The sequence below is a fragment of the Rhinopithecus roxellana genome, chromosome 17, assembly GCF_007565055.1.
Source record: "Rhinopithecus roxellana isolate Shanxi Qingling chromosome 17, ASM756505v1, whole genome shotgun sequence".
NCBI lineage: Eukaryota > Metazoa > Chordata > Mammalia > Primates > Cercopithecidae > Rhinopithecus > Rhinopithecus roxellana.
The window spans coordinates 87,199-100,022 of record NC_044565.1 but is presented as its reverse complement, the minus strand read 5'-3'; the positions used below and the strand labels follow the sequence as shown (position 1 = coordinate 100,022).

The following is a 12,824-nucleotide window of genomic DNA, read 5'->3' as shown; positions in this document are numbered from 1 at the left end:
ATCCACCTTATAGGCATACTTTTTTCTTATTTTCCCCACACTGCGTAGATGTATAGCCACTTTATATTGTCACCAAGTAGAAATAAGTTTCCTTCCTTTGACTATTCCTTGAATCTGTGATACCTCAGACACTTGCTTACCTATTAGGTTCAAAATAAATTTGGGTCTTGCCATGCAGCTGTAGTCCCAGCTACTCGGGAGGCTGAGGCGGGAGAATCACTTGAACCTGGGAGGCAGAGGTTGCAGTGAGCCGAGATTGCGCCATTGCACTCCAACCTGGGTGACGGTGAGACTTCATCTCCGGGGAAAAAAAAAAGAAAGAAATTTGGTTCTCGGGTTTTATTCTGTATTTCACTTTCATATAAACAGAGCGAGTATCCAGTGTTCTTTTCCAGGTTAGAGAGATATCAATCAGTATGTTTCTTCTTCTCTGTTAGTTTTGTTCCTCTAGGAATATTCATGGGTCTGAGTAGATAAAGGGATATATGTTGTCAGTGTCAAGTGGAATAAGGAAAGAACCTTGCATTCTTTAAGTTGTGAGGTTGCTTTGTGACCATCTCTTGTGGAAGTGCAACCCTGTTAGCATCTGTTTCTTTTGCAGCTAAGTTAAAAAAAGTGAAGAAAAAAAGACGAAGAGATGAAGAACTTTCCTCTGAAGAATCCCCTCGTCGCCATCACCACCAGACCAAAGTCTTTGCCAAGTTTTCTCATGATGCACCTCCCCCTGGCACTAAGAAAAAGCACTTATCCATTGAGCAGTTGAATGCTCGTCGTAGGAAAGTATGGCTCAGCATTGTGAAAAAGGAACTACCAAAGGTAAGTGAATGCCTCCAGGACATGGAGATTGGGAGAATGTATTCTCTTCCCACCCACTAAAGAGGAACTCTGAGAGCTAGATACTTTCACAGATAGGAGTTCCGCAAGGAAATTAATCTGTTGGAATCAAGGGAATGCTGAGTAGTACTCTTCAGTTAACAGTTTCTTCTAGAATGTGGTCAGAATTCACAGGACAATTAGTTATTGTGTGATACTCCTTGGTCAAAAAATTGGAGGGCAACTTCTTCGAGGAAAGAATGTAGTTTTTTAAAATATAGCAGTAGATACTTGACAATTTATAGGTGATATTAGAAAAAATTAAAAAGAGGCCAGGCATGGTAGGTCACACCTGTAATCCCAGCACTTTGGGAGGCTGAGGCGGGTGGATCGCTTGAGCCCAGGAGTTTGAGACCAGTCTGGACAACATGGGGGAACCCCATCTCTACAAAAACGAGCTGGGTGTAGTGGCACATGTTTGTAGCCCTACCTATGCAAGTGGCTGAGGCAGGAGGATAGTTTGAGCCCAGGAGTTTGAGGCTGCAGCGAGCTGAGATCGCACCACTGCACTCTAGCTTGTGTAACAGAATGTGTAACAGAATGTGTAACATAATAAATATTTATTTTATCTCAAAAATTAAATAAAATAAAAAGGAGTTTATATGTTTCTTAGAGAATTTACAAACGTTTGAATGTTGCTGGATAATCACAGTCACTAGAGTAAGATGTGAACGATTTAAAAGAAACATGTATAAGCATTTTTCCTCTTTTAATTCATTTGGTTTTGATAACATTTTATTTTATTATTATTATTTTTGAGATGGAGTCTCACTCTGTCACCTGGGCTGGATTGCAGTGTCATGATCTCGGCTCACTGCAAACTCCACTTCCCAGGTTCAAACAATTCTCTTGCCTCAGCCTTCCAAGTAGCTGGGGCTACAGGCAGATGCCACCACCCCTGGCTAATTTTTGTATTTTAGTAGAGATGGGGTTTCACCATTTTGGCCAGGCTGGTCTCGAACTCCTGACCCCAGATGATCTGCCTGGCTCGGCCTCGTACAGTGCTGGGATTACAGGCGTGAGCGACCGTGCCCAGCCAATAACATGTTATTTTGATATAATTTCAAAATTAACAGTTGCAAGCCAGATGCCATATGCAGCGGTTTTTGTTGTTTTTTGTTTTTTGTTTTAAAGAAGTTGCAATTATAGTCCAAGGAATGTCTATTTACCCTTAAGTGAGATTCACCAGTTGTTAACATACTGCTCTTAAGGATGAATTGAGTGCAGTCCTGATAGAAACAGGATATTTCATTATAAATTGGAATTTTTTTAGAAACAGGATATTTTATGAATTGAGAAAAGTTGATACTGAAGTCCATGTGATGAAGTCAGAATGTAGGAGTAGCTAGGGAAGAATTGGAAAATCCCTACTAAACATTAGAACACACTACAAAACCTCTACAGTTAAAAAAGTGTGGTACTGGCACATGAATAGGCAAACAGACGAGTAGAATAAACCAATGGACTTATAAATTAGTACTGGGACAACTGGGTAGCAATTTTGAAAAAGATAAAACTAGATCTGCATCTTACTGCAACCTTTGCCTCTTGGGTTCAAGCAATTCTCCCACTTCAGCCTCCCAAGTAGCTGAGTAGCTGGGACTACACGTGTGCACCATCATGCCCAGCTAATTTTTGTATTTTTAGTAGAGATGGGGTTTTGCCATGTCAGCCGGGCTGGTCTTGAACGCCTGACCTCAAGTGATCTGCTCACCTCGGCTTTCCAAAGTGCTGGAATTATAGACGTGAGCCACCATGCCCAGCCTGTTTTAATGTTTTGAGGATATTGCATTTGATCCCTTGGTATGGTGGTGTTTTGCTACTGTAAAATAATTTTTTTTTTTTCTATAGCAGTTAATAAGTATTTCTGGAGACATAGTTTATGCTTGAGCATTCTTTTTTTGTTGAGACGGAGTCTCGCTCTGTTGCCCAGGCTGGAGTGCAGTGGTGCGATCAGTGCTGCGATCTCAGCTCACTGCAACCTCCACCTCCCAGGTTCACACCATTCTCCTGCCTCAGCCTCCCGAGTAGCTGGGACTACAGGCGCCTGCTACAACACCCGGCTAATTTTTTTTGTATTTTTAGTAGAGACAGGGTTTCACCGTGTTAGCCAGGCTGGTCTCGATCTTCTGACCTCGTGATCTGCCCGTCTCGGCCTCCCAAAGTGCTGGGATTACAGACGTGAGCCACCACGCCCGGCCTATGCTTGAGTATTCTTGATGGGAAAGTTACGGGAAAACCTGCTTAGTACCTGATGAAGAGGCCTCATATGGTGCCCTTTCAATGAAAGAAATGAGTTTTCGTTTTTTTGAGATGGGGTCTTGTTCTCTTGCCCAGGCTGGAGTGCAGTAGACTGATCTTGTTTTACTTCAGCGTTGATCTCCCAGACTCAAGTAATCTTCGCACCTCAGGCTCCTGAGTACCTGGGGCTGTAGGTGTGTGCTACCATGCCGAGCTAATTCTGTTTATTTTATTTAATTTTAATTTTTTTTTTTGAGACGGAGTTTCGCTTTTGTCACCCAGGTTGGAGTACCATGGCACGATCTTGACTCACTGCAATCTCCACCTCCCGGGTTCAAGCGATTCTCCTGCCTCAGCCTCCCGGGTAGCTGTGATTACAGATGCCTGTCACCACACTCAGCTAATTTTTGTATTTTTAGTATAAACAGGATTTCACCATGTTGATCAGGCTGGTCTTGAAGTCCTGACCTCAGGTGAACCAACCACCTCGGCCTCCCAAAGTGCTGGGATTACAGGCATGAGCCACCATGTCCGGCCCAATTCTGTTTATTTTTTCTAGAGATGAGGTCTCACTATGTTGCCCAGGCTAGTCTCGAACTCCTGGACTCAAGTGATCCTCCTGCCTCAGCCTCCCCAAATGCTGGGATTGCAGGTGTAAGCTGCTGTGTGTGGCCAAGAAATGCCTTTTTTTTTTTTTTTTTTTTGAGACGGAGTTTCGCTTGTGTCTCCCAGGCTGGAGTGCAGTGGTGCGATCTTGGCTTACCGCAGCCTCCGCCTCCTGAGTTCAAGTGATTCTTCTGCCTCAACCTCCCAGGTAGCTAGGATTACAGGCATGTGCCACCATGCCCGGCTAAGTTTTCTATATTTAGTAGAGATGGGATTTCATCACGTTGGCCAGTCCGGTCTCAAACTCATGACCTCAAGTGGTCCACCGCCTCGGCCTCCCAAAATGCTGGGATTACAGGCGTGAACCACCACACCTGGCCAAGAAATGACTTTTTAGTGGGAATATTTGAGGTTCCTGGCTTCAGAGTGACAATAGCTCTTTAATTAGTAAGAGTTTTTTTTAATAAAAGGCTCATATATTCCCTTAAATTTGCTGTCTTATATGCAAACTTTAGAGAAATGGCTTTCAGACCTTCTTTGTCACTTTGAACCCATTGTTTCTTTAGCATCAAGGAGAGTGCTCTTCAGTAATGAAAGAGCCACCCAGCCCTGCCTCTTCAGTGTCTTCTTCCATGTCAGATAGACATCATGGGGAGTCAGATGTCTGTACTGACTTTTTTTCCCCCCTTAGCTAGAGTGGAAAACACAAATAGCTGGATACTGGGTTGTGGGCTGCTGGGTCATTTTGTGTTAGGTCTTCCTTGGAGTTTAGTTTTAGAGAAGATTAGGCTTATGTGGTGGCAGAAACTGAGTAGTAGTGACATCAGGTTTGCCTAGGCTGGAGGTGGGTCTAGAATCACAACTTGGGAGACTAGTTTATCTTTTTCCTAATGATTCCTGTATCTGGGTGCCCTGTTCTCTCAGCTTTGCAGATTGGCCCTGGTAAGCAACATGTTTTTAATCAGGGTGGTACTAAGGTTTAGGTATTTTAACATTTTGCTAGTCCACTTCAAGCCTTACATAGAACTTAATGTCTTCCTAAAAGTATACAGAAGACTATTTAAGGCATCCACAACACTGATTCTTCTTGATGCTTCTTTAATAGTTTTATGTATGGTGTTGGACAGTACATCTGGATGACTTACAGAAGTAATGTATCTTGCTCGGCTTGACATTTTCTAAACCTCTAGGAATTGATTAAAAGACTGTTCATTCTACATAGTCTTAGTTCAAAAATGAATCCTAAATGAAATACTGTTTTTTAAATATTTTAGGCAAATAAGCAGAAAGCTTCAGCTCGTAACCTGTTTCTCACCAATAGCCGAAAGGTAAAATTGTAGTTTTGTATTTTCCATTTCATGTTTTGCTGGAATATATTCTTCTTCTTTGGGTCCATCTTGCTACTCTTGTCTGTTGTAACCTGTTGATCATGGATCTAATAGTTCCTAAGAGAGTTTCTGAATGTTCTCAATCTGTTTATCTATTTATTTATTTTTTTAAGATGGAGTCTCAGCCCCCCCAGGCTGGAGTGCAGTGGTGTGATCTCGGCTCACTGCAACCAGTGTCTCCCAGGTTCAAGCAATTCTCCCATCTCACCCTCCCGAGTAGCTGGGATTACAGGCACCCACCATCATGCCCTATGATTTTTGTATTTTAGTAGAGACAGGGTTCACCATGTTGGCCAGGCTGGTCTTGAACTCCTGGCCTCAGGTGAGCTGCCTGCCTTGGCCTCCCAAAGTGCTAGGATTACAGGCATGAGCCACCGTGCCCGGCCTCAATCTGTTTATTAAATAAAATTGTTCTTCCTCACATTTCTGGTATTTGAACCTTTTTGGATAAGACCATAGCCCACCCTGATTTCTTGAGCCAATCATGGAATCTTCCTGTCTTCAGTCTTGTCGTCTAAGAAATAATGATGTGAATACCTTCCCTTAGAGGAAACTAAAACAACTTCCTTTCAGAATTGTGAGGATCAGATTAGGCCATGTTATTAGTTGTGTTTCTCTGGGGTAGTCATTCAACTTCTCTGTTTCCTCATTTATAAGGTGGATGATGGTAAATGAGGGTGATGCTAATGCCAATTTCATAGGATTTGAAGAATAGATTAGTTTAATATATTTTTCAGTGGTGCTAAAGATATAATAAGCAGTGATAGCTGTTATTAATGTGTATGATAACATTTTGTAACTTCCAAGCACATCCCAGGTCCTTCTTAGTCATTATAATTTTTCATCTTCTAAGTTGATAGAAATCAGATAGATTTCTTATCCCTGATATTACCACAGGATCTGGACCTATGTCACAGTACTATACAAGGACATAATCAAGTTGCAGGGAAAGAGATGTGGTCAAGGATGACAGTTTGTATTAACAGATTGAGGAATGATGTGGTTTAGAATCCAGGAAGAACCAGCCTCTGGTATGGGGTCCTTTCTGCTGTAATGCTATTGTTGTTTTCAGCTTGCTCACCAGTGCATGAAGGAGGTGCGTCGAGCTGCCTTGCAGGCCCAGAAGAACTGTAAGGAAACCTTGCCTCGTGCCCGCCGCCTCACCAAGGAGATGCTTCTGTACTGGAAGAAATATGAGAAAGTGGAGAAGGAGCACCGCAAGAGAGCAGAGAAGGAAGCTTTGGAGCAGCGGAAGTTGGATGAGGAAATGCGGGAGGTAGGGCAAAAGCATACCATTTTGAAAACCCTGATTATTACAGCCATTTGAAGAGATCGGTTTGCATTTTGAAAATTGTACGTCTAACCAATGACACTGTCGCTTATTTTTATTTTTATTTTTAGTAGAGATGCAGTTTTGCCATGTTGCCCAGGCTGGTCTCAAACTCCTGAGCTTCGAGTGATTCGCCTGCCTTGGTCTCCCACAGTCAGAAATTTTTTTTTTTTTTTGAGGCGGAGTCTCACTCTGTTGCCCAGGCTGGAGTGCAGTAGCGCAATCTTGGCTCACTGCAAGCTCCGCCTCCCAGGTTCACAACATTCTCCTGCCTCAGCCTCCCAAGTAGCTGGGACTACAGGCGCCCGCCACCTCGCCCTCCTAAGTTTTTGTATTTTTAGTAGAGATGGGGTTTCACCATGTTGGCCAGGCTGGTTTCAAATTCCTGAGCTCAGATGATATGCCTGCCTCGGCCTCCCAAAGTGCTGAGATTACAGGCATGAGCCACCATGCCCAGCTTACTTATATTGTTTTAACTTGCAGCAAGTACTGTTGTTAACCCTGATGCCAGCTGTTGTAGGCTGTGGATATTGCTGAGGGAAGCAAGAGGTGAGAATAAGAAGGCAAAGTCATTGTATTGCCATTGATAAACCAACTGAGATGAATGGAAGGAGAGTTGAGATTTGAAGAAAGAGGGGAATTAGTGGATTGGATGATGTTTTCTTTCAGGTATATGTAGTAACTCATGTCAAAGTGAAGCTTTGGAGCCTCTTCTGAGCTCTTGATCTTCCCTTATTTTATCATGACTTCGAGAATGAAGATGGATTTTGCTCAGTTCTCTTTAGTCTCCTGGTTAATTTGCATATTTGTGTATTTGCATGCAAGGTAATCATATTATCAAGTTAGTAAACATTTGATGCTTTTGGGAATTCTTAACTCACAGAATTTAAAGTCATTTGAGAGTTAGCCACAGATCTTGAAGTTTTGCAGGCAACTTGGCCTGTATTCTAGATTTGTGAGACCTTGATTCTTAGTTATGTTGATAACTAACTGATGCTTATGCTGACTTATGCATCTTTTTGTTTGAACTTTTGAAATAAATCTTTGATGTATCCTTTCTGTTTTCTTTTTTTTTTTTTTTTTTTTTTGAGGCGGAGTCTTGCTCTGTCACCCAGACTGGAGTGCAGTGGCCAGATCTCAGCTCACTGCAAGCTCCGCCTCCCAGGTTTACGCCATTCTCCTGCCTCAGCCTCCCGAGTAGCTGGGACTACAGGCGCCCGCCACCTCGCCCGGCTCATTTTTTGTATTTTTTTAGTAGAGACGGGGTTTCACCGTGTTAGCCAGGATGGTCTCGATCTCCTGACCTCGTGATCCGCCCGTCTCGGCCTCCCAAAGTGCTGGGATTACAGGCTTGAGCCACCGCACCCGGCCCCTTTCTGTTTTCTTAATCTACTTTGTTAATTTAATCATATCGTAGTTAACTTCTTTAAGGTTAAAGATGTTATTCTTGGCCGGGTGCAGTGGCTCACGTCTATAAACTTAGCACTTGTGGAGGCAGAGGCAGGTGGATCATGAGGTCAGGAGTTCAAGACCAGCCTGGCCAACATGGTGAAACCCCGTTTCTACTAAACATACAAAAATTAGCTGGGCGTGGTGGCGGGTGCCTGTAATCCCAGGTACTCGGGAGACTGAGGCAGAGAATTGCTTGAACCCGGGAGGTGGAAGTTGCAGTGAGCCGAGATCATACCACTACATTCCAACCTGGGCGACAGAGGAAGAATCCATCACACACACACAAAATATATATATATATATATATATGTATATATATATGTATGTATGTTATTTTTTTTCATAATTGTTTTACTTTGGGAAGTTTTCATTAGGCTGAGTGTATTGGCTCATGTCCATAATCCCAGCAGAAAGGCAGAGGCAGGAGGATCACTGGATTCCAGGAGTTCAAGACCAGTCTGGGCAACATAGTGATACTTCGTATCCATAAACAGTACAAAAATTAGACAGGTGTAGTGGCAAGTGCCTATAGTCCCAGTTACTCTGGAGGCTGAGGTGGGAGTATTGCTTGAACCTGGAATGTTGAGGCTGCAGTGAGCTGTGTTCTTGCTACTGCCTCCAGCCTGGGTGACAGAGTGAGATATCATCTCTTCAGAAAAAAAACAAAGATTTTCGTGATAGCACTTTAGGTTTGAAACATGAACATTCATTATGACAAAGACTTAATTTTCTCTCACTCTCTTTCTCAAGTGTTCTTCTATTTTGGATCTTGCTCAAGTGCTATAATGCTTTAAAGAGACAGGATAATTTTATGTAGATTACTGCTTTATAAAATATACTGTCAACCTTTTGGATTTTTTTTTTTTTCTGTATTCCTTATTTTATTGTTTTCCTTTTGGGAGAGTGGATCAAGGATAAAGTATATTTTATGAATTTTGTTATGAAATAATTCAAAATAATGACTCGGACCAATAATGCTTTTTTTGGGGAAAAAAAATAAAGCAAACAAGGCTGGCACACGCTGTGAGCTCACGCCTGTAATCCCAGCACTTTGAGAGGCTGAGGTGGGCAGATCAAGAGGTCGGTAGATCAAGACCATCCTGGCTAACATGGTGAAACCCCGTCTACTAAAGATACAAAAAATCAGCTGGGTGTGGTAGCATATGCCTGTAGTCCCAGCTACTCAGGAGGCTGAGACATGAGAATCGCTTGAACTGGGGAGGTGGAGGTTGCAGTGAGTCGAGATTGCACCACTGCACTCCAGCCAGGGCGACAGAGCGAGACTCCATCTCAAAACAAAACAAAACAAAACAATGACTCTTTAATATGCTACTTATACTGTATTCTGTGTTCCATATAATTTGGTATTTTGGATTATGTTTTCATTTTATTATTTATCTTAGGAATGATTTATTGACACTGATTATTTTTCTTACCTGGTTGTTTTAGAGTAGAGGCACTTTAAAAAAAAAAAAAGTGGTATCTTACTCTGTCACCCAGGCTGGAGTGCAGTGGCATGATCTTGGCTCAGTGCAGCGTCTATCTCTTGGGCTTAAGCAATCCTACTGCCTCAGCCTCCAGTGTAGCTGGGACTGCAGGTACATGCCACCATGCCTGGCAAATTTTTGTATTTTTTGTAGAAACAAGGTTTTGCCATGTTGCCCAGTCTAGTCTCAAACTCCTGAGATCAAGCAGTCCACCTGAAAGGCACTTTTAGCCTTCTCATATTAAAAAATATATGTATGTTTGCACGTGTGCGTGTATTCAGTCTATATTCGTTTTTTGTAGCTATTGTTATCACAGATGAAGTACAGATTGTTGGGTTTTGTTTCATTTTGTTTGAGGTAGAGTCTTGCTCTGTCACCCAGTCTGAAGTGCAGTGGCACGACCTTGGCTCACTGCAACCTTTCCTCCTGGGTTCAAGCGATTCTCCTGCCTCAGCCTCCAGAGTAGCTGGGATTACAGGCGCCCACCACCACGCCCAGCTAATTTTTGTATTTTTTATCAGAGACAGGGTTTCTCCATGTTGGCCAGGCTGATCTCAAACTCCTGGCCTCCAGTGATCCACCAGCCTTGGCCTCCCAAAGTGCCGGGATTACAGGCATGAGCCACCATGCCTGGCCAAAAAATACAGATTGTGTTGGGGAGTATTTTGTTCCTTCCTATAGATTGTTTTGGGGAATATTTTCTTCCTTCCATTAGCCATTTAATTTCTTTTCTTTTTTTTTTTTTTTTTGAGACAGAGTCTCGCTCTGTCGCCTGGGCTGGAGTGCAGTGGCCGGATCTCAGCTCACTGCAAGCTCCACCTCCCGAGTTTACGCCATTCTCCAGCCTCAGCCTCCAGAATAGCTGGGACTACAGGCGCCCGCCACCTCGCCCGGCTAGTTTTTTGTATTTTTTTAGTAGAGACGGGGTTTCACCGTGTTAGCCAGGATGGTCTCGATCTCCTGACCTCGTGATCCGCCCGTCTCGGTCTCCCAAAGTGCTGGGATTACAGGCTTGAGCCACCGCGCCTGGCCTAGCCATTTAATTTCATATACCTATTGTATTGGCTTTCAGAATAACTTACAGCTTTTTGTCAGTTATTTTGACTTTTGGTAGTAAAGAAGAGTTTTGGGACCGGTGTGGTGGCTGACCGGGTGTACTGGTCACGCTTGTAATCCCAGCACTTTGTGATGCTAAAAGTGGGCCGATCACCTGAGGTCAGGAGTTTGAGACCAGCCTGGTCAATATGGTGAAACCTGTCTCTCCTAAAAATATACAAAAATACATGCCAGGCGCAGTGGCTTACGCCTTTAATCCCAGCACTTTGGGAGGCCGAGGCAGGCGGATCACGAAGTCAGGAGATAGAGACCATTCTGGCTAATGCAGTGAAACCCCATCTCTACTAAAAATACAAAAAAATCAGCCGGGTGTGGTGGCGGGCACCTGTAGTCCCAGCTACTCAGGAGACTGAGGCAGGAGAATGGCATGAACCCAGGAGGCAGAGCTTGCAGTGAGTCAAGATTACGCCACTGCACTCCAGCCTGGGCGACAGAGGGAGACTCTGTCCCAAGGAAAAAAAAAAAAAAATTAGCCAGGCGTCGTGGTGTATGCCTATAATCCCAGTTACTTGGGAGGCTGAGGCAGGAGAATCACTTGAACCTGGGAGGCAGAGGTTGCGGTGAGGCTGCTATCGTGCCATTGCACTCCAGCCTGGCCAACACAGACTCTTGTCTCAAAAAAAAAAAGAAAAAAAAAGTTTCTGACGTGTACATTTTCAAAAATAATAAAGCTATATAGACATGTATCCATCATCCAGGTTATAAAATGGAATATATTGTTTGAAATTAGTTGTCTCAGTGCTACCATAGAAAAGTCATGTAAGAAAGAAACATTTTAGTCAGAAGCCTAATGGAGAAAAGATTCACAGTATAAAGAAGAGCAAAACACTCGTTACTAGTAGATTATGAATGAAAGTTATTCATTGTGCCAGACGTGGTGGCTCACACCTTAATCCTAAAACTTTGAGATGCTGAGGCTGGTGGATCGCCTGAGTTCGAGACCAGCCTGCCCAACATGGTGAAACCCTGTCTTTACTAGTAATACAAAAATTAGCCAAGGTTAGTGGTGCTCACCTGTAAGCCCAGCTACTCTGGAGGCTGAGGTACGAGACTAGCTTGAACCCGGGAGGCGGAGGTTGCAGCGAACCGAGATCACGCCACCGTACTCCAGCCCATACAACCAATCGAGACTCTGTCTGAAAAAGGAAAATAAATTCATTCATTGCTTTTAGTGCCACTGACTTGGCTAAAATAAAATTGTTTATCAGCAATGTTTACATTTTTAAAAGTAAAGAATTGGTAAAGGATTTGAATGCAAATATAAGTGGTGAATTCTCCACTGCTTCTTGGATATCATTGATAATTGGGCTCTGTTTTCACCTTTTTCCCTCTTTAGGCCAAGAGGCAACAGCGAAAACTCAACTTCTTAATTACCCAGACAGAGTTGTATGCCCATTTCATGAGTCGCAAACGAGACATGGGTCATGATGGTATCCAGGAGGAAATCCTAAGGAAACTGGAAGACAGTTCTACCCAGAGACAAATCGATATAGGTGGAGGAGTGGTAGTTAACATCACACAGGAGGATTATGGTGAGTCTTCAATCAGGACTTAGAGGAAGGCTAACTCTTAATTTTTATATCTAAAGTTTATATACTTTAATTCTTGCAAATTTTTTATTGATTCATAGGTAATTTACCAGAAAAGAGAGATTTATTGTACTGGAGTAGGGAAAGTGTGTTTGTATAACAGAAGTATAAGACCATTTATTAAAGAATTTGAATAGGAAAGATTGTGGTTATATGATCTTGCAAGTTTGGGAATATTTTTGTTGTGATTTGTTAGTAGAAATAACCGGTATTGTAATCAGAGTTTGTAGAACTGAACTGCGTTTCAGGAGAGGAAAACATCTCTCACATAATAAGATTCTTGGTTATTTAAGCATGAGAAAGCAGCTGTTCAGTTGTCTTTATGTGATCACAAGGAGAGGGAGGAATTGGGATGAAGTTCGAGAGGAATTTCACAGAGAATGCTGATTAAGATTGTGTTGAGCTAGAAATAGTAGAGATTGTAACTGCTTTATCATATTTTGGGGATTACATATGTCGTATTTCTCTAGTTAAAATAGTTTCACCTAGCATAAATATATTAAAATTTTGAATCCTGATTGTCTTGATTGTTGTAGCTTGGTATCATTTGGTAGAAGAAACCCTAATACTGAGAGGCAGTGGATGCCAGTGCCATGGTTTTTTGTGAGCTTGCTTTGGCTACTGGAGACCGAGGCAGCCCTCCACCTCCATTGCATTTCCAGCTTCTTACCTCTGAGAATTTAGCCTTTCTCTTCCCCTACCCTCCGTGAACCCAGGGATAAGTAGAATGAGGGAATCAGGG

At 42.8% G+C, this 12,824-nt stretch overlaps 1 protein-coding gene across 2 annotated transcripts in view; it reads left to right on the top strand.

Annotated features, from left to right (window-relative positions):
- The window catches only part of INO80 (INO80 complex ATPase subunit), a 112,125-nt gene that overhangs the window by 30,989 nt on the left and 68,312 nt on the right, over positions 1–12,824 (top strand). For both annotated transcript variants that reach the window (XM_030921731.1, XM_030921732.1), the window contains exons 7-10: positions 602–816; positions 4,995–5,048; positions 6,181–6,384; positions 11,830–12,025. In XM_030921731.1, coding sequence (XP_030777591.1) covers positions 602–816; positions 4,995–5,048; positions 6,181–6,384; positions 11,830–12,025 — 669 coding nt within the window. The remainder of the gene's footprint in view (positions 1–601; positions 817–4,994; positions 5,049–6,180; positions 6,385–11,829; positions 12,026–12,824) is intronic.